Source organism: Macaca mulatta, chromosome 15, assembly GCF_049350105.2.
Source record: "Macaca mulatta isolate MMU2019108-1 chromosome 15, T2T-MMU8v2.0, whole genome shotgun sequence".
NCBI lineage: Eukaryota > Metazoa > Chordata > Mammalia > Primates > Cercopithecidae > Macaca > Macaca mulatta.
In genome coordinates, this window is record NC_133420.1 from 121,458,833 (window position 1) to 121,480,613 (window position 21,781).

A 21,781-nucleotide genomic window follows, 5' to 3' on the forward strand; every position below is an offset into this window, starting at 1 on the left:
GGCCGAGGTAGGCCGAAGCAGCACCTGAGACTGGATCATCATGATGCAGCTCTTTGAGTACAGGCCTGAGAAGGAGGAAGCCAAGCAGGAGGCAAGAGAGACCTCCACCCGGAGGCAGAAGCACAGTGTGGTGGAGATAGTGAGCAAGGTGAGGCTGCAGGTCTCGGGCCTGTTCAAGGAGAGCCTTGTGGAAGAGGGATGAAGATTTGCGATGTGATGGAGAGGTCCCTTGGGAGCCTCACTCCACCTTCAGGGGTAGGGAATGGTCAGCAAGGAAAGGAAGGACCAGGTGAGACTTCCATCACCTGAGAGATGGTGGTGGCTTTCATAAGGACAGCATCAGGGGCTATAGGGACACACGATGGCTTGGGAATAAATTTTAAAGAAAAGCTACTGAGAGGACCCTGGAGACCAGCTCATCTAACCTGCTTCGAGATTCTCCATCCCTGTGACTGCATCAGATGGAGCTCAGCTCCTGCGCAAGCTCATGGCTTCCCTGCATCAGTGTGAGTGGCCGATGCTTCTGGTAGAAAGCACGTTCCTTTCTGACTTGGTGAGAGGGGAGACTCCTGAAAGCCGCTAGGGTCTCATCGTCAGCAACTGTGGTGCTCAGTGTCACTTCCTCAATTAGGAGAGACTGAGGAAAGAATAGGTTTGCTGAGGGAGTGACATGAGGAGTCAAAAGCCTCATCTGGAGTATGTGGAGGTCAACTTGTCTGCTACACATCCAAGGGGGGATGTCGGATAAGCAGATATGCAGATCAGGAGCTCAGTGAAGAGAAACAAATACCCGTTAACCAACAAATATTTTTGATGAGTTCTCCTGCACCGGGAGCTGTTCCAGGCATGGTGATATGGCAGTGAACAAGGTCATCCTATTCTCGCCTCCAGAGCTGGCCGTCTGGTGGGAAGAATAAGACAATACTCAAACTCAACAGTGAATCATGATTTAGAGGACTGCTGCCTTATGGAGATATGCTGCGGAGAAAAATTAGGCAGGGAAGGGAGGTATGCGGCCCAGGACATTACAAAAGATTATTTCATGTCAAAAAACACCTTTCTACTACTAAGTGCACATTTAACTTGTGTCACAAAAAAGGTCTTAAAAGAGCAAGGGATTTGCAGTGTTTTCAGCTCACCTGACACCTGAAAACCCTCCTTGCTGAACCGCTACCTGCCCAGGTGTGCATTGACGTGCCAGACCCAGCAGGCTGAGGGGTACAGGTGGAGTTAAGGAGGAGCTAAGGGGCCTGGTTTGTTTCGCAGTTTTGTGCTTTGGAATGAAGTAGTTTCACATGTGGAAAAAAAAAAAACTGGGAATGTTGAATTAAGAAAAACTGGGGAGCAAGTTCTAAACACTATTGAGAAGAAGATGATCCCTGGGAATGCTAAAGAGAATTTGAGTGGTGGGCTGTTCCTGCAGTCAGAGTTAAGCATTGTGAGTTGGCAGAAGCATCAGGCGGGAAGGGCTGAGTCTGTGTGTGCAGGAGAAATGCGTACAAGGGGAAGTCGCAGGCTCTGTCCCTGTCTCAGTTGGTGGGAGTGGCAGAGATGCCACAGCTGTGGACAAGACTACGGCTGGGTGAAAAGTGAGACTCTCTGGATTTGCCATACTGACTGAGAGCTGATATCTGAAAAGTGGAGCTGAGAACAGCAGCCTGGGCCACTGTGGGCAGTGGCTGGAATGGAGATGGCCAACTCCTGCCAAGGTGGCCTGAGAAAGAGGAGGTTGGAGACCAGGACAAGGCCCCGGGTGGGTGCCGGTGGGTGCCAGTCCTGAGAAGGTAGGCACAGGAACACCATGGACACTGTTTATTCCCCCAATTAAATAGCCCAAAAATGTGCCATAAGCTGTCCTTGCAGTGAAGCAGTGATTCTGCCCAAACCATCACCACCAACACACCCAGGTCAACTCCAGCACAGGAAGTCACATGGCCAGAAAAGGGCCATCAGCCACATCGGTGCTGACACAGTGTAGCACATTCTTCTGCCGCCTGCTTGGGAATGTACCTGCAATGCACCATCAGAGCCACACAGTGTCCCTGGCATGTTCCTGGAGGCTGCTCTGGGTCTGCAGATGCTCCCCAAGACCTGGCCACAGCCTGTCTCACTTCCTTTCCATTCACTTCTATATGGGATTCATGCCGAAGTGCCAGCACCCATGTAATGATTAGTGACAAGCCAATGAATTTTTTAAATAGTAGCTATGTTAAGATTTATATAAGTTAAAAAGTATTTGCTCACATTTTATTTAAAATTTTGTTCCTACAAAATTACTCTCAGTTGGAGCTGATGGTGCAGTCTGCTGTTCTGCAACTACATAAAAAGTAACCTGGGCCCTGCAGAGGGGACACAAGCATCAGGGCCAGGTACACAGCAACAGGGGTATTTGAGCTGGGTCTGCAAGGATGACCTAGATGGCCAGGAGGAAGAGCTGTGTGCGTCAGCAGAAAGCACATGTGGTGAGGACAAGAAGGGGAAGCCACAGCATCCCAGTGCTGTCCAGTGTGGTCTGTGGACTGGGCATGTTGGAAGAGGCAGGGAGGGCTGATGTGTGCTTTGAGGGAGGACCAGGCAGCTGGAGAGGGAGGCATCAGGAAGCTGGAGGACAGAAGGTGAGGGGTGAAGGGCAGCAGTGGAAAGGACAGGGTTAAGCCAGGCAGGGGTCATGGATACGGGCAGTAAGGAGCATGTACCAGGGGCGCTTGGAAAATGAACCTTAGAGAATGCAAGGCCTGCGGAGGACTCCTGGGTTCCTGGCTGGGGCACTGCCTGGGCAGGGAAGGCAGAGAAGATGGAGAGCCTGGTCTCAGATGATGTGAGAACCTGGCATCCGCATCATCAGGATTGCAGGAACAGCAGCGTCCCAGTCCCTGGGTGTATCAGAGCCCCCAGGCCACGTGGAAGTGTGAGACCTGCTGGGCTGCAGGGGAAACAATGGATATGGGGTTGGAGGCCTGAGAAGACCCACTGCAGGAAAAGGGAGGAGCACGGGAAAGGCAGGCTGGGGGCAGTGACTGACCTTCAACCAAAGCATTGTAGAAAGGGGAAAGCAGTCGAAAGAGAAGTATTTCTTCCAAGAGACTCGTCAGCACACTGTGTTTCCAGAGGCGTCTTTCTGTTAACAGCATTCTTAGACTCCAAAGTAATGTAGATACACTTTAAAAAACAAAAACACCTTGCTAAGAGATGAAATTGTAGAAACTTGTTGGGCAAAGAAAAGTCATTGATAGTCAACTGCTGTGGGAGGCAAGCCAGGAAATGATGATGAATACCCTCAAATTATAATAAAACCCATGCCTCATTAGGGGCTCGCCCAGGAGTACTGACTTGAGGATACCATCTGGGGAGAACTCTGTTGCGTGTGTCAGGCTGACGCTCTTACTTTTTGTAGCCCCTCATAGGATAGTGCATGTTGAGAAGAAGCCACTTCACATCATCGTGGTGCAGGGTCTGTGGTGTGGTGTGCTTCATGTGTGTGTTTTGTGTGTGTAGTGTGTACTATGGTGTGTGTGGCATGCATGTAGTTTGTGTGTGGTGTGTGTGCAGTGTGTGTGATGTGTATAGTGTGCATGTAGTGGTGTGGTGTGGTTTGTGTGTTTTCTGTGTGTAGTGTGTATGTAGTGTTTTGTGTGTTGCATGTAGTGTGTTGTGTGTAGTGTGTATGTAGTTTGTATGTGGTGTGTGTGCAGTGTGTAGTGTGTGTAGTGTGTTACATGTGAAATGTGTGTGTAGTGTGTTGTGTGCAGTATGTGTGTAGTTTGTGTGTGGCATGTGTGCAGTGTGTGTGAGATATGTGTAATGTGTTGTGTGTGTAGTGTGTATGTAGTTTGTGTGTGGTATGTGTGCAGTGTGTGCTTTGTGTGTGTAGTGTGTATGTAGTTTGTGGTATGTGTGCAGTGTGTGGTGTGTGTAGTATGTAGTTTGTGTGTGTGTGGTGTGTGTGATGTGTGTAGTGTGCATGTAGTTGTGTGGTGTGTTTTGTGTGTGTTTTGTATGTGTAGTGTGTAGTGTAGCATGTGTTGTGTATATTATGGTGTGTGTGGTGTGTATGTAGTTTGTGATATGTGTGTAGTATGTGTGATGTGTGTAGTGTGTAGTGTGTGGTGTGCATGTAGTTTGTGTGTGTTGTGTGTGGTGTGTATGCAATTTGTGTATGTTGTGTGTGCAGTGTGTGATGTGTGTGGTGTATGTGATATGTGTATTGTGCATGTAGTGGTGTGTGTTTTGTGTATGCTTTGTGTGTGTAGTGTGTATGTAGTGTAGTGTGTGATGTGTGTAGTGTGTTTTGTGTGTGTGGTGTGTGTGCAGTTTGTGTGTTTGGTGTGTGTGATGCGTATAGTGTGCGTATAGGGCATGGTGTGTGTGTAGTGCAGGTGTGGTATGTGTTCGTAGTGTGTGTGGCGTCCATGTGGTATGCATGTGGTATAGGGGGTGTGTGTGTGTGTGTGTGTGGACCATGAGGGGCATGCACTTTGTTCCCTGGATGAATGGATGGAGTCATCTAGATAATTTTCCATTCATGACAAGCCCCTTTTGGTTAAAATGTGCCTTGTTGGATACTTTTGGGGCTGGCAATATGTATCCTTCTCATTTACAACTATGATTGAGAGGAAATACTCTCCCTGTTAAATATGCATTGGCTGCCTTCCTTTTGCTTCTGAAATGTATTTATTTGCTGCAAGCAGTGTCTCTCCTATGTCAGATGTCCTCGTGGCCTGGGAACAGGCACTATCTCTTTAACACGAGCCCTGCAGATGGGAAGTGGAGTTGCCCAGGAAGTGGTCTGGAGAAGTGGGGAGAGGACAGCCTATGGGCCCCAGGCCTCGGGAGCTGGGAGGGTGTCACTCTTCATGTCTCAGGCAGTGGCTTGTTGCTGTCATAGCCCTGGGCTGAAGGTGGGAAGGCCTTGTGGTGACCACAAGTCACAGTTCCGTGTGGGCCCTCAACGTGGCCTCACTTCACCTCTGGGGCTCAGCACCAGCGTGTGACTGACTGCTCCAGGCAGAGTCTGGCAGCCCAGGTGGGTGAGGCGGTGGTAGCGTCCTCCTTGGACGCTGTGATGAGGAGCAGGGCTTCTCTAACATTGTCTGGACTCAGCAGGAGCAGGTGGTTTGTGCTCATGTAGACTCTTCCTCCTGTGTGTGCGCTGGGACCCTTAGGGTCAGCCCGAAAGTCCTGTTTTGCAATAGCACTTGTTTGCTTCTCTTTGTGGCATGTTTATTTTTAGAATTCTTTGTCCTTCCCCACCCCGCCGACAAAAAATAATTATTTAATTTGGTCACTTCCATCAAATACTCTGATTTTAGCTTAGTTAGAAGGCATGCTGGAAACTGTAATGATGTGAACAGAAAGACAACTGTGTGTTGGGAGGGCCAAAGAGGGAAGTGTCTGTTCAGAGCTGGAAGGGTTTGTCTCCGCTTTGAAAGAGTTTGAGTGGTTTTAGCAAATGTTCCCTGCCACGTGGGTTCCTCACCAAAGTTCTCTGTCTCTGTCTTGCCCAGGTGGACACCTGCGTAGGCGTGTGCCCTCCGGCCTCTGAAGCATGGCCAGCAGCGGCATGGCTGACAACGCCAACCACCTGCCCTTCTTTTTCGGCAACATCACCCGGGAGGAGGCAGAAGATTACCTGGTCCAGGGGGGCATGAGCGATGGGCTCTATTTGCTGCGCCAGAGCCGCAACTACCTGGGCGGCTTCGCCCTGTCCGTGGCGCACGGGAGGAAGGCACACCACTACACCATCGAGCGGGAGCTGAACGGCACCTATGCCATCGCCGGCGGCAGGACCCACGCCAGCCCCGCCGACCTCTGCCACTACCACTCGCAGGAGTCTGATGGCCTGGTCTGCCTCCTCAAGAAGCCCTTCAACCGGCCGCAGGGGGTGCAGCCCAAGACTGGGCCCTTTGAGGACTTGAAGGAAAACCTCATCAGGGAATATGTGAAGCAGACATGGAACCTGCAGGTGCGCCACAGCTGGTCCCGCTCCCTGGACCCAGGGGGCCCTGTGACCCCACACAGACTTCCTGGCTACATGCAACACCTATGCCTATGTACCCTGTGTGCCCCAATAACACACCCACCTCCTGAAGCATCAACTTTGGCCAAAAAGTGCCTCTCTCTAATACGAGTCTTTCCCCTTTCACAGCCACAGCTGAGAGGGTGGGCCCCTTTGTGCCAGCAATGTGAGTTTCTCCACCACAGGGAACCACCGTTACCCAGTGCATGGAGGGCCTTTTCAGAGAGGCATTGATAGGTGTTGATTGGTTTCTATTTATCTGACAAGGTCCTACTAGACACACTGATAGGCACTTGATTTTATGGCTTCCTAATATCTCCTGCAGAACTTTCTGTGTCAACACTCATGAAGCTGCATCACCTGTTCTTTGGCTATCTGGTGTCACCTGCTATGCACCGTAATTTATTTAATTAGTACCTATTGATGAACACATTTGCTGTTTATGAATAAACGCTGCTAACAACATTGCTTTAGACCTATCGTAGACTATGCTCATATGCAATGTCTGCAGGATAAACTTTGAAAGGGTTGATTGCCACAGCAAAGGATATGTATGTTTTTTTTTATTTTATTTTTTATTTTTTGAGACAGAGTCTTGCTCTGTCACCCAGGCTGGAGTGCAGTGGCATGATCTCAGCTCAATGCAACCTCTGCCTCCCAGGTTCAAGCGATTCTCCTGCCTCAGCCTCTCAAGTAGCTGGGATTACAGGCATGTGCCACCACACCTGGCTAATTTTTGTATTTTTAGTAGAGATGGAGTTTCACCATGCTGGCCAGGCTGGTCTCGAACTCCTGACCTCAAGTGATCCACCCACCTTGGCCTCCCAAAATGCTGGCATTACAAGTGTGAACCACCGTGCCCAGCCATTCTTTTTATTTATACACTTGAAACTACTTAAGTAATGTGTGAAGATCTTTCCGGTTTTATTTACTGAATGAATGAGTGAATAAGGTTTGATCCTGTTTTACCATGCCAGGACTCGAGACAGACTGGAAATGCCTTCTGCATCATTTTCATTTTTCCTCGGTGTGGTTTACTCTGCTCTGCTCTCCACGTGGCAGGGTCAGGCTCTGGAGCAGGCCATCATCAGCCAGAAGCCTCAGCTGGAGAAGCTGATCGCCACCACAGCCCATGAAAAAATGCCTTGGTTCCATGGAAAAATCTCTCGAGAAGAGTCTGAGCAAATTGTCCTGATAGGATCAAAGACAAACGGAAAGTTCCTGTGAGTATTGTGCCTTCCCCCTCACCTCCTGCCACCAGGCCTGTGGGGACAATTGGGAATAATTCAGCTTCCCTGTGACTGGCCTCACATGACCCTGGGAAGAGGCCATACATTGTCGTTTGACAACATGCATGCTGGCCTGTCCTAAAGACATTTCTAACTAAAGCTATCACCTGTGACCCAGTGTTTATTTTGCCCAGTCTAACTCTAAAATGAACACTCTTTTTGGGCACCGAGGGACATAACGTTTAAAGAAAATGTGATTCAGCCCCATATTCTCCTTTTAATGGCAAATTATAGGATGCATAGCAAATTCTGTGGTTATCCAACTGAAATTAAAATACTGCAGTTTTTTTCACTCAAACTACCCCCTTGATCTCAGACTTTACTTCTATTTTTACATGAAACAAGATGCTAACACGAAAGATGTTCAGGAAGGTTTCCTGGGAGTAGCGTCCATGAGTGGTGAGTGCGGGTTTGTGGGCTTCAGCCTTAGGCCCACAATCATTAGAGGGTCTGTCTGCATCCTGGGTTCTGTTTGTTATCCTCAGTGGTTCAATGTAAATCTAAATTGTAAAAGGTTCTGAGATACAGGCCAACGTGGTCAGTCAGTTGTCCAGAGAAGGTAAAGAACTGTCTTTGGGAGATGTCAACCTTGTTCCTTCGAGGGTGCCTGGTCAAGGTGGTTCAGCGGGGCGCTTGTCTCTGGGGGAAATGATCCCCTGGTCACCTCTCAGTGTCCTAACAGAGGTGCTTACCTTGGAAGCATAACCAGAACCAGCGATGCAGCCTCATTGTTTGGCAATTGGCGAATCCCCAGCTGACTTTGTAAACTTTTCCTGGATTTAGAAGTGTTTTCTCTGCATGTCCATCTAGTCAAAGGAATTTCCTCAGACTTGACTGTCATACCTTGTATTTCAAAAATGATCTTAGCTGAGTGCAGTGGCACGCACCTGTAGTCCCAGCTACTCCTGGCAAGAGGATCACTTGATCCTCACTGTGATCCCACTATGGTTTGAGGCTGGTTTGAGACCAGCCTGGGCAACATAGTGAGACCCTGTCTCAAAAGAAGGAAAAAAGAAGAGAAAAGAAATTGACCACAATACTATTTAAAAAAAAAAAGAAGAAGGAAGAGTGGCCCAGGTTGCTACACGGTGGTGCCTACAGCCATGGTCTCTATTGGGATGCAGCCCCACGCAGCAGCAGAACGCTGTGGGGAGGGAAGATATTGCCCCTCACTGGAGGCACCTATGGCTGTTTTTGCTGAGGTTTGGCCTCTTACCATCTTCTCAGCAATAATTTCCACCATGAATGTCATGGAGCCATGCACATAGCATCTTGGCATGTGAAGTCAGCCCAAAATAGCATAATCCGCATGATGAGGTTGGCCAGCTTCCTGCTGGTTAAGAAGCCTGCTCATAGCCTCTTCAGCCACGAAGCCATTTCTTTATTCAGAGTTGTCTGTTCCTGAAAACAGTAGTTGCACCCTTCATGGCCATGACTTCTGCTCTCTCCTTCCTTTCCAGGGGATGTGTATAAAACCCATGCAGAAGGCTGGGAGGTAAAGCTCTTATTTGCCGAACATAGCTTGTTCCCTATCTGCCCTGTGCAGACTGACATCTCATGTGTCCTCACAGCACATGCACCTGACACTGGGGCTTATGGTTTACACAAGAGAGTCTCAAACTTGCTGTGCTTCCTATTCAGCTGGAGTCAGAGCTAACCAGGCATGGGCCTGTGGGAAAGGAGTCTGGGCTTCTGCATTTTCACCAAGCGCCCCCTCCTTAGCTGTCCTCTTCTCCTGGGTTCCTGTTCTACCTTATATTGCAGTTGCCCAGTTATCACCCCATAATCGCCAACCTCCCAGATAATAGCTTCCAAGGCTTTCTCCCTTGTGTTGTCCACAGCTCAGTCCCCCACCTTCCTGTGCTCCCTTCACACCTGCAGGGCTCACCTGTCGACTGGCGGTGCATAGCACCCCATGCCCAGGCCTGGCATCAGGCAAGGTATTAGTGAGAGCGAAGAGTAGAGCTAAACCTGAGCAGCAAGACCTAGCTTCAGAACCCATGTCCCCATGATGGTTGAAGAACCTTAGGCCAAGGGGAACTTTCCCCAGGCTCTGCTCCTCTGGGTCTGAGACCGTCTTGAGGATTCAGTGAAAACGCACACCATGTACACAGCACAGTACATGTGGTCATCACCGGTGTAGCTTTTCTTCTCTCTTCGATGCTCTTTCTCCATCATGAGGACCAGGAAAGTCTCCTTGTCAGGGTATCTTACGGTGTTTTTAACAGAGAAAATGTGAGGAAATATCCTGGAAGGCTTTACCACCTGGCAATTTCACCTCGTGGCAACCTTTCATCTCCTACAGAACCTGGCTGGGGTTCTTAGCTATTGCCGAGTGTGTAAACCTTCCTTGTTGCAGTGTAGGGGGTGTGTTATCCTGTGAGTGTTTGAATGTGGTTGTGTATGCTTGTGGAGAGCATGGAGAATTTACCACTGGACTGAATACAGTCCAAATCTACCATGCTTCCAGCATGAGGCAGAGTGTGCATCCCTGAATGCAATGTCTCCCAAGTCCAGGTTGCCTAGATGTTGGTCCAGATTCTTTAATCTTTGGAAGTGTTTCTTTGTGTGTTTCTTTCATGGGAAATAGAGCTAAAAGCCTCCAGGGAACTCTTGTGAACCATCACCAGATGCTGTGGCTGCCCTTTCGGTGTGAGTGCGTCAGCTCCTGATCCACTGCGGGAGTCTGTCCTTTACTCCCCTGTGGGGTCAGGCCAACGCTGCAGGAAGTCCCAGACCTGGTTTGGAATCATCCAAATCTGCCCTACTTGCAGACAGTTTTATAAAAGTCTATTATTTGCAACGAATAGCCACAGCACAAGGTCTTTGGAGTGAGAACTAGATTCCAGTCACTGCTGGATGTCCTCACTGAGCCAGCGGCTGTTTTTTTCCCACCGTTCTTCTTGGGCCCTCATTTAGATTCTCCTAAAGAATGTGCCCATGTCTACTTTCCAACCATCATGTCAGCTAATCCATCCATGGACCAACGTTACTGGAGTCTGTAGTTGCTTGAAGCACTAAGTGCCAGGCACCATTCTGGACTTTGGGAAGGGAGAAGTCAATCAGCAAGCCCCTGCCCTCGTGGAGCCTGCATTTCAGTGGGAGAAAGGACACTGAACAATGGGAAAGACTGCATTTAAGTAAGGGTGTAGAGCGTACTGGGGTCGGGATGCTGGGGCTTGTTTCTGCTGCGTGGAGAGGATGGGCCTTGCTGTGAGGGAGGCCACTGAGAAGAGGTCTGAAGGCAGCGAGGAAACATCCCTGCCCAGGGAGTGGCAAATTCAAATGCCCTGTGGAAGGAGTGTGCCTGGGGACCTGGGCACCCACAGAGGCCAGTGTCACTGGCACAGAGTGAATGGAGAAGGGTGGAGTTGGGGGCCAGGTTGCAGAGCACTCACGGCACTGGGAGGACCCTGCTTTGGGCGAGTTGGGGGGCTGTCTTTAGGAAGCAAAGGGCCAGGGTCAGCTGACATTTGGTGGGCTCTGCCTGTCTACACCGGTTTGCTGTAGGGATGTGTGCGTGTTCATATACTTGCAAACCAAATGTGTTGATTTCTTCATCGTGATTTCAGGGCCTTCACTTTCTCATGCCTGAGCATCAGTCAGTTTGTCTCCGTTCTGATCTCCTGTCCATCCCACCCACTGTGCTTTGACCTGGGTCCTGTACAGGCCTGTGGGCTGGCCCTTAGGAGGTGTTCAATGAATGCCTGTCACCTAAATCAATGAATTGTTTGGACCCATTCTCCATCTCCCTGCTCGTTTTTGCTTTCCACTTCCTGACATGTAGTAATACCACTGCAGTTCTGTGTGGGGACAGCCCCACACCTGTCTGTGTTGGGGAAGGAATGGGGATTCTTGCACCTTTCTACCTCCTCTTAAATCATTACTGATGGACAGATGCAGGGACACAGCAATAGATATAGAAATATAAAAACATGACACTGTGCACTCCATGGTTTGTAAGATTTGCTTTCTCTGGGTAGGAGGCCGTGTGGACTGTTAACAACATATCGTTCGGGTTGCCTGGCCCCAAATGCTGGCTCCACCTTATCACCAGCTATGGGACCTTGAGCAACTTACTCAGTGATCTGTCTCCTTCATTTCTTTGTCTGTAAAATAGCTTTATTGTCTGTAAAATAGCTTTAATGTCATCTCTGACTCTCAGAGTCATTCAGGGTTATAGAGTATCATAAACTGAAGGCCCTCTGCATGGTGCTTGGCACTGAATGAAGCAACTTCATCCCCCTCCCGCTACAGTGACCTGGAGTACACTTGGATGCATCAGTAACATACACTGAATGTCAGGTCCTCCATGCAAACTCTTCCCGTCCCTGCATCACAGGTGTACCGTGGCCTCTGCAGGCAAGTCATTCTTCTGCAGGTGGGAAAACCAGGCAGGTCTCCCTTATCCTTCCCTTCTGTTCTTCAGTCTGCCGTAGGGGTGTTTGTTTCCACTCTGTGGCTGTGAATATATACAGTGAGAGTCACTGTCTGGCCATAAAAGGATTCACACTAAGCTTTTGCTTTTATGAAGTGACAGACTTAAATAAAGAATAATTATTTCTGCCAGGCACGGTGGCTCACGCCTGTAATCCCAGCACTTTGGGAGGCGGAGGCGGGCGATCACACGGTCAAGATAGCGAGACCATCCTGACTAACATGGTGAAACGCCGTCTCTACTAACAATACAAGAATTAGCTGGATGTAGTGACGCGTGCCTATAGTCCCAGCTACTCAGGAGGCTGAGGCAGGAGAATTGCTTGAACCCAGGAGGCGGAGGTTGCAGTGAGCCGAGATCACACCACTGCACTCCAGCCTGGGTAACAGAGCAAGACTCTATCTCAAAAAAAAAAAATTATTATTATTATTTCACAGAGGGGGTTGGAAGTTTATTTTTGCGTTGCAAGCCATAAACTAACAGGATTTTACTAGTTTGGTGGATAATACGGGTAAACAAAATCCCAGCAATTACTCTTCACACTTCCATCGTGAGTACCAATATGCGGTCTCCACCATTCAGATGCCAGCATTTCAGCCTGAGAATCGCTTTATGTGGAAAGCGGCATTAGTAAGAATTGGACTAAAAGGTGAAAAAAACAAAAGAATTCCTGAAACACATGCACCCTCCATGGCCATCGCAAAATGCCTTTGCTCCAACAGACCTTGAAAACACTGAGGGTAAGGCAACATATTTCGGAGAGCTAGATCAGATTATAAATCCTCGGTAATGCAGTTCAAAATGCAGATGATAGAAGCAGATTACGTCTGGGAGATGCCGTCCAACTCGGCTCCCAGTTTTCTCTCCTCAGGAACTATACGTGAAATCCACTTACAGTGACAGAACACCTGAGCCAGAGGGCATTTACCACTTACGGGGGCGAAATTTCTTGTTTTTCAAAGAAGAACTCAGCTGTGGAGGAGCTTGTCCAAGGCTGGAAGGCAAAACCAGGTCCCTGATGTTGTCTGCGGCTAAGCAGAAACAGCAGCCAGTGACCAAATCCATCTCCAGAGACTCCACAACCATGGGCCCCTCCCCATTCCCCGTGCAAGGTGCAGCACCCGGGGACATCCGTGTGAAATCTCAGAACAGACAGAGGTGTCCATCAGCTTTCCCCTCTCTTGTGTCCTGTCCACACAGCTCACCCACACCTTTCAGGAGTGACTCTGAGACGGTAGTTACAGGGCCTTTGCACATGTGCTTGAAGAATCACGAATATAGACAGAGGCTGTTCGTGGAGGGGTTGGGCAGTACGGGCCAGTGGTTGTCCGTCGCAGTCGCCTGTGGCATTTCTGGAGGTGATGTTCATCACCTGGCCTTTGCCATAGCGGCCCTGCCCTTGTCTGGGGTCTAGCTGGCTAGAAGCGAGCACTAGAGGGGGAGTCCTCCAGCCCACATTCGGTGGGTGAGGGTCAGAGTGCTGCCTCGTTGGTGACATCAGGGACCAAGTCTAGGGAGAGGGGCTGAGTGGGGAGGGAGATCCCCTGCCCCCAGAGGCCTTGTATGACAGCACAGGTTGCTATTTTGAGAAGCTAGTCACAGCTTTCTGTGAAAAATGAATTTGTTAGAAAAAGGAAACAAAGCTTACTTTCCAAAAATTATATATCCCTTCCCCAAAAGGGAGGATCCAGGATTGAGTGGTCCGAAGCATACACAATTTGAAGACCCTCTTATTTTTGAAAAAATATAAAATTAGGCATACAATAGAGCATATTTTCTAGACTAAGAAAAAAATTCAATAAATTAGAATTTTTTAAAGGCTAGTAAATACTACAAGCATACAAAATTTAGAAAAGATAATGTCATATTTTACTTAATTGCCTGACACGTCTCTGTAACACCTTTTATTTCCTCCATGTCCTTGATTTCACTGTGTTTGACTGCGTCTTAGTTCAACAATAATTTATTAATATATTTGTCTATATATAGAAAAAGAGACTATTCACTCCTTCCTCTAGGTTCACACTTCATTATTAGTAATAGCATGTACATTTTTAGAATCCTTGTCAAATTTGGGAGGGGAGGTTAAAGTAGAACAGAGTGATCTTCCCTGGCTGTGACTAAAATATCTTTTACAATCTGTGCAAAACCTACGGCCATGCAGTCACATTGCTGGGCTCCTCTTGGTCTGGAGGAGGTTGTGATCAACTCATCTCTGACCCTCATCCACTTGGTTCACACAGTGTGGTTTATTGCCATTGTGCACAGCCAATTCTCCCACACACGTTACTCTGCTAAAATGTAATGGGATGTGTCCTTCATTTCATCTTATAAATGATCTTAGGATGGAAATGCTCTGAAGAGTCCATGCTGGGCAAAATTTTAAAGATGGAAGTGTCGTTTTCTTTGCGTTTAGTATCCAGGTAAATATTTTATTGTTTTTGGCTAAGAGTCCTTGTAAATCTTACAAAGCCAAGAATAAGTTCAAGGTGACCTTTAAGACACGTAAGTGGCTGCTCTCCAAATAGCTCGGTTAATGTTAAAAATGAAAGGTAGTATTTCAGATCTGTGGATGGAGTCGTCCAACCAGTAAGTCACCAGTTCCATTTTAACTACAGTTTCTACCTTCTGACTTTAGAAATGTACTGTGTAAAAAAAAAGAAAAAGTTAAAAAATAGTCATTCATTCAACAAAATAGACATGTTTTCAACCAGACATGCAGCAGGCATTGTGATAGGACTCGGAGACTATGGGGGCTAAGTCAGACCTTAGTCCCTGCCCTCACTGGACTTTGACTGCAGGGGAAGATGACAAATGCAAGCTGACGGGCTGCAAAGTCTGCAATGCTTGGCAGTAGGTCCTCTCCACCACGACACTGTGCCTACCCAGCATGATCTTTATTTTGTTTTCATTTGCTTGTTTATTATCCCCACCCCCACTTGCTCTGGATGCACAAGGGCAGAGATTGGGCTGCTGCCCTCACAAGTACAACCCAGCACCTAGAACATCGTCTTGGTGGGAAAAATTTCTCTGGGTAAAGGAACATTCTGGCTGCTAACTTGAACGGGGGCTACTACTTGGATAGGAAGAGGGACAGTATGGGTCATTGGGCCTGTCTCAGGTGCCCAGGCTGGACGATCATCTTGTGTGTCGCTAACTGTAGGAACTGGAAAGTGGCCGTCAGAGCAAGTGGGCTGACTCAATCTGGCAGAGCTTGACAGGCAGAGGCAACAAAAGCAGGGCCGCAAGAGATTCAGGGGGTAGCATGGGTGTGGAGGCCAGGGCAGGCCTGGATGCCTGCGGGAGAGGGAGGGAAGTGAAGCAGTGGATGCCAAGTGGGCATGCAGGAGCCCGGGCATGTCCAGAGCCCCAGTCCGAGCCCCAGGAGGCAGCATCATGTCATGGTCACGGTCATGTGGTGCCCTGAGACCATTCTGGTGCCCTGAGATTCTATGGATGGTGGCAGAGTTTTCCTGGATGGAGGCAGACTGGCTGGGTGGTGGAGGGAGTGGCACGTGGCTGCCCCAGGCCACACCATGGGGTGTTGAGAGAGACCCTGACTGCTCAGCCGCCCCGAGTGTGCAGCATGAAGCAGGGCAGCTGCTCTGATGGCTCACAGCAGGAGAGGCACCTGGAGAGCAGGACTGCGATCAGGCCCAGTAGTTTGCAGATGTCTGGAGAGAAACTGAGTCGGAGAGGAAGCCCAGGAGGTTGTGAGCCTCAGCGATCTGAGAGGCATGCATGTTGAAGAGTGAGTGAGGAGGATGGGAAGCCTACAGGCTTGGTGGGTCCTAAAGTTGCAAGAACATCACTGTCCCCTGCAGCTAAGTGGGCCTGATGTACTCCACTCAGGCCACAGTTGCTGTACATGATCTCTTGGGACCCTAGAAGTGCTCCTTTCCATGATAGCTCTTCAATACATTAGTTAAAACAATCACCAAGAAGCCCTTGTTCCAAGTGCGCAGGACAGAATAAAAAGATAGCACAGAAAGCCCTCAGAGCACAGAACAACTGCGAGTGCAGTTTGCCCTCAGAGGCCTTGGTAGCCACCCGTTCCCAGCCTCCATGCCACCATCGAATCCCTGTGTGGCTTGTTATGTGCTCTGCAGCTGAAATTCATGTGGCCTCCTGACCTTCTTTCCCCTGTCCCTTTTGAGAAGAAATAAACAGTGTAATCTTTGAGTCATCCCTTTTGTACTAGCCAAGTTCCAGGTGCAGTAAGACACACTCGTTGTCTCCACCTCTCTTCTCCCTTCCTTTCCCTAACGTCTGCACACACTTCCATCCTCTCACTTCTTCCCCCTCCACCCCACCATCTCTCTCTCTCTGTCTCTCTCTCTCTCTCTCTCTCTCTCACACACACACACACACACACACACACACACACACATACATACACACTTGAGAACCGCAGCTGCATATCATCTCCTGTGGACCTGTGCACAACCTGTGGAGCCCAACTTAAAGTACTGCATCCATTTCCCATGCTTTATCCTAATTTAGGGTTGTTTCCTGATCATATAGAATACTAAAGTGTATGTCCTTAGGAACTGTCTCAATTTCTCAGAGAAATGGGATATACGTGAATAAATTTTTTATGACTCCCTTATACTGAGTCCCACTTGCACTGCAAAGGATTAATAACACCTGTTTCCAAAGCAAGGCGTCACCTGCCATGCAAGCCACATGCTGGGTATGGGCATTGGTGAGAGGTGTTGTTCTGATATTCAGGGTGACAAGTATGTTATCTGGTGTCACCAAGCTGGGTCCCACCCAGGGCCTGCTCCTGGATGAGGGCTGTATGGCTCTGATTTGCACACCCCTGATTCTGGTGGACACAACCCTTTTTCTCAGAAAGCCAGAATCGCTGCATCTTCTAGTCCTCAACTGCATAAAAAAATGGGGTACAAACTTCTCTGGACTATCTATTCTTATTGTTCATTGGTTTATCCTGCAAGGTCACCCATGGAGCCCGTAATCAAATGAGCTAGTGAGTGAATGTGTGTGTGTGTGTGCGTGTGTGTGTGTGTGTGTGTGTGTGTGAGAGAGAGAGAGAGAGAGAGAGAGAGAGAAAACCATCTGGAGGGCCGGCAAAAGCACAGATTTCTGCCTCCCATCCCCTGAGTTTTTAATTCACAGGTCTGCATAAGGACTCAGCCATTTGCATTCCTACCAAGTTCTCAAATGATGCTGATGCTGCTGGTCTGGGGATATGGTGTGAGCCTGTTTGAGATACCTGTTACCTTCCTGGGCTAGGTTAACAACTATGATCATTTGAGATTTTCATAGTTCGTTGGAGGGTCTATAACTACATTTGCAGTTGCAATTCCTGCAAAATGCCCAAATACTGTATTATTGGACTGGTTCCGATAAAGTTAACTTTGAAAATGCCTCTATTTGTAGAAACTTTTACGTTTTTTAGAAAATTTCTAGCAATTCTATTTGTTTTTTTGTTTGTTTTTCAAATATTTCTGGGGTATTTTTAGAGTATTTTATTGGTTGCTAATTTCCATAGTTCCATTTTTTATTTTGTTAAACATTTCATAGTTTATATTCTATATCTGATTATTCTACTACTGAAAGTTTTGGAGGATGTAAATCTCTATCTCTTCCTCTCTCTTTCCCTCCCTACCCCTTTTCTCATAACTCACGCTTCCTTATGTTTTCAGTGATCTTTCTGAGCTTGTGCCTGGTTAATATTCATCTGTGGGAGTCTTGAGTATCCAATGCCAGGAACGCTTTCTTCCAGAGTTGAGAGGGATTTCCTCTTCACAGGCCCTTGCTTTAAGGTGGGAATCCCACATCCAGGTGCTCACTGTGCTGCTGGCCTGAGATTCTGTCCCTGTCCACTGCCGTGCTGAGATTAGCATTGGCCCTTTGGCCAAACCCACTTTAATTGCTCTTATTTGCCACTTACTTTTGGCTGTTCACGTTTCAGCTCACTTTTTGTCCTATACTTCAATTTCAAAAGTGAATTTGCGGCTTAGGAAAAACCTTCTCCTTGTTCATTGATGAATGAGACTGTTTGGCTGTCACGAGCCTCCTTTGCCACAACAAAAATTCCGCTCCAGCAGTGCTCTCATATGCTGCCGTAACTGATCAAAGTATGACATTTTATTTGACACACGTGGTTTTGCAGACCTAGGTCATCATAAAGAGTCATGACCTGTCTGAAGTTAAAAGTTCAAAGAGAGTTGTGATCTGATGTCAATATAACTTCATTGATGCTGATTAAAGTCTCCTTTGAGAGAAAAAGGAGAAAAAACAAACAAACAGCAGGGGAAAATGAGAACACCTAGTGGGCTGGAATGGGCCTGGTTTTTCTATTCTGTCTACAGCAGATACAGGCAGTGTCCCCAGTAGCCCCGGGGAGGCCGCCTTGAGTGTCTCACTACTTCTTGGATCCTCACTTTCCCCTTGGTGCCCGGGCATCACCTCTGTCTATTCTCTGTCCCCCCAGGAGGGTGCAGGAGAGTAGAGGAGTCCGGCCCTTCCAGGCCATGCCCCAGCAGAGTCAACACGCCTCACCTTTGCTTAGTGTTCTAATATCTGTGAGGCACAAGGCCTGCTCACCCCAGAGGCCAACTCTGCCCACCCTGGGAAAGCAGCCGTGCCGCAGGTCAAGGACTGTCTCAAAACCAGTTAGGACAGCTTCTCAGCATCATCTCGAGCTCCAGCCCTGGAAATCTCAGGCTTTGCAATAGCAAAACACAAATCTGTTCACTTACTCCTCCCAAGACAATTACTGGGAAAAAATATTAAAGGCTTCTGTGAACAGCCTGAGGCCAGTTGACCTTGAAGGCGGAAGGCGACAAACCAGACAGGAGCCGGGAGCCCTGCCTGTGTGCACGCCTGCTCTGGGTGTCTGTGGAGCCATAAGCCTGGCTGGGTGTGCTGATGCCACCACCAGGGCAAAGCTCTCAGTAACAGGACACAGCCAAGAGGAGGAGCAAGGCTTCCAAATCAGTTTGTCTCCTATGTTAAATTAAAAATAGCCTGGTCCAGGATCTGCCTGCAGCCAGCAGATACTTCACAGTTGCTGGTGGTTAATGTCACGAGCCTTCTGGTCTTTGCCACCTACAGATGCTGGGCCTGTGGGTTTCCTTTCCCTGCTCTTGTTTCTTGCCACCTGCCACAGGGGGCTACTCAGGCTGCGTGTCCATGGTCAGTCCCTGTACCTTCCAGTTACCTGTTGCCGGGAGCTGGCCGGGACTGCTTGGTGGAGCACAGGAAGAGAGGGGATCGCCTGCAGAACCTGGCCTCTTGAGGAGCCTCAAGGAAGTGGGGCCTTTGCAGAAACTCCTGGTTCAAAAGCAAAGAGCACTCTCTGTTTCCTCTGGGTTGCTCTCTGTTTCCTCCTGGTACCAGCTCTCTTTTTATACTGCTTTTATTGTGAAATATAAAACACAGAAGAGTGCATAACTAAATAGGTACAACTTAATGAATGATTATCAAACAAACACAACCCAGTCAAGAAATGAAATGCACCCGGCATTCCGGAGCCCCTCCGCCCTCACGCACTCACACCCGTCTGCCTGGCTGGCCTCCTGGGAGGCACCACCTCCTGAACTCTTGTGTTCATCACGCCCTTGCTTTTTTTGTTGTTATTTTTCATGTGTTTGTTTTTTTAGTTTTACCACCTAGGTGTACCTCACTAAATAAAACAGGTGGCTTTTGTCTGTTTGGGGACTTAGTGTATATGGAAGCATGAAGTGTGTTTTATGTTTGTGAGACTCATCTGTGCTTGGTATAGCTACCATTTGCTCATTTTCTTGCTTTATAATGTATTGTGTGAATTCCTATAATTTACTTGCTCTGTGGTCAGTGAACACTTAGGTTATGTGCAGTTTTGATAAGCACCGATGAAGCTGCTGTAAGTAGCCCTGTAGTGTATGGTGCACACATTCCGTACACCTAGGGGTGGAATCGCTCATTCACGAGGGCTGTGAATGAATAGGTTCAGTTTCAGGAGACCGTCCCAAATTGTTTTCCAAAGTGGGTAAGCCATTTATGTTCCCACAAACCACGTAGGAGGGGCCTTGCTGCTCCCCACTCTCAGTAGCACTTAGAACGATCTTTCTAACTTCCACCAGTCTGAAGAGCGTGGAATGGTACTTTCCTGTGGTCTTCATTCGTATTTGCCAGATGCCTAATGAGGTTGATGGCATCATCTCTCAGGGCAATCTGTGCTTGTCTGTCTCAGTTTTTAACAAGAAAATGTCAATCAAGACATAGGGCAAGATGGAGTACAGCAGATTGGACATGGATTCAGAAACCAGAGTTCAGATCCCATTTGTTACTACTATCTTTTTTTTTGTAGATATGGAGTCTCACTCTGTTGCCCAGGCTGGAGTGCCGTGGTGCAGTCTTGGCTCACTGCAGCTTTGACCTCCTGGGCTCAAGTAATCCTCCTGCCTTGGCCTCCCAAAGTGCTAGGATTACAGGTGTGTGCCACTGCACCTGGTTCAGATCCCATGTATTATCTCCATGACCTTGAGGTCACAGACATAAAAGATTAAATGATAGGAAATACTTTGGAGTGGCATATTGTCACCATTCTTTCAAGGCCAACTTTTATAGGTATATGCATCCACTCTTACTGCTGTGGTATTTGGATAGCTCTTTACACCTTCAAACTATAAGCCACGGATGTGTATCGAATAAACATAAATAGTCTCGCTTTATAAGATACTCTCCCTATAAAACAGACTCAGTTCTCCCTTTATATAAAAAGATGACAGTATGGTTTTTTGTTTGTTGTGTTGTGTTGTGTTGTATTTAACTGTCACTAACTGCTGGCTGTAATCAGCCATGTGGCTGTGAAAAGGGAGCTCACACCTTGGGTGCTGATGACTTGGTTGGTTTGGGAGGAAGAGGCTGTTCTCACAGTGAGAAGGTTTCAGCACAGCCACCTGCTGAGACCACAGAGAACCTGGATGTGTGTCCTGCACCCTGGCCAGCTGCCCTGAGCTGTGGGGCGCTGTGCACAGCCAAGCACCGCTAGAAAAGACACTTATTCTGAAATTCACTCCTCCCATGCCGTCGTTCAGCTTTCAAGCCTTGGGTTAGCTTTTTGAGATGAGTCTCCATGGCAAGGGACAGGAAAGCGTGGCCATGTCCAGTTCTGAAGGCCATCTCAACTCTCCCTGTGGCCATGTATCTGACCTCTTGCAACCAGGAGGAGGCATCAGAAATTTCCCCAGTACCCAGATGTCCCAAGGCAGCTGGGCACCCTTGAACTCTGCCCCAAGTACAGTGCATTTGGGCACGCGGCTTAACAATTTTGGACCTCAGCTTCCTCATTTTAGAAAATGCAGAGGCCAAAGGGGCTTCCTAGGCCTTCATGACTCACCCTCAGAACCTAGGATCTCATGATCCAAAGGGCTGCAGCTGTGGAGAGGGGAGAAGACTGTGGGTGTCACTACGAAGCTAAACTGGGGGATTCGCACCCATTTCATGCCTTTTCAGCCTCCACCGGGACCTCAAACTCCCCAAGTCCTACAGGTCTTCCAGGGGATCTCTCACCTCCCCGTGAGTCGTGAGCCTCGTGTCGCATGCACTGCACTGGGAGTGTTGCTCCCTGCCTGGCATCAGACTCCCGTGTCTCTGTTCACCAGGACCCAGGGCAGGGGGTGGTACTGAGGGTTGCCCAGCATGACCGTGAAGACAGAGCCTTGGCTGCTCAGCACGGCCAGCACAGCTCTGGTTTCAGCTCTGTCTCTTCACCCCACAGTGGATGTCATTTTCTTCTACTGGGGGTGTTACCCGACAATATCATCCTTTGAAAGTGTTTGAAGTCCAGCCTTGCCTCCCTTTCCTGCAGTGGGAGTGTGGGAGGGAGTGAGGAAGGCCCAGGGGATGGAAGCTTCCATATCTTCCATCTCTGGTCCAGAATATGGCTGGTTAAAATGCCCACCAAACACCCCTGCCCACACCCCAAGCTGGGTGGTGGAGCTGTCCATCTTGGATCTGACCCAAATGCAGGCCCTGGTGAAGAAAGATGAGTCCATTGGGCTCCACAGTAATCAGGGCCCATGG

The 21,781-nt window shown here is 48.5% G+C and overlaps 1 protein-coding gene across 11 annotated transcripts in view; it reads left to right on the top strand.

The window, feature by feature from the left end:
- Positions 1-21,781, top strand: part of SYK (spleen associated tyrosine kinase) — a 128,176-nt gene that overhangs the window by 36,203 nt on the left and 70,192 nt on the right. For all 11 annotated transcript variants that reach the window (XM_028834283.2, XM_077965161.1, XM_015118072.3 and 8 more), the window contains 2 exon segments: positions 5,505-5,962; positions 7,079-7,239. In XM_028834283.2, coding sequence (XP_028690116.1) covers positions 5,546-5,962; positions 7,079-7,239 — 578 coding nt within the window. In that variant the 5' untranslated portion in view covers positions 5,505-5,545.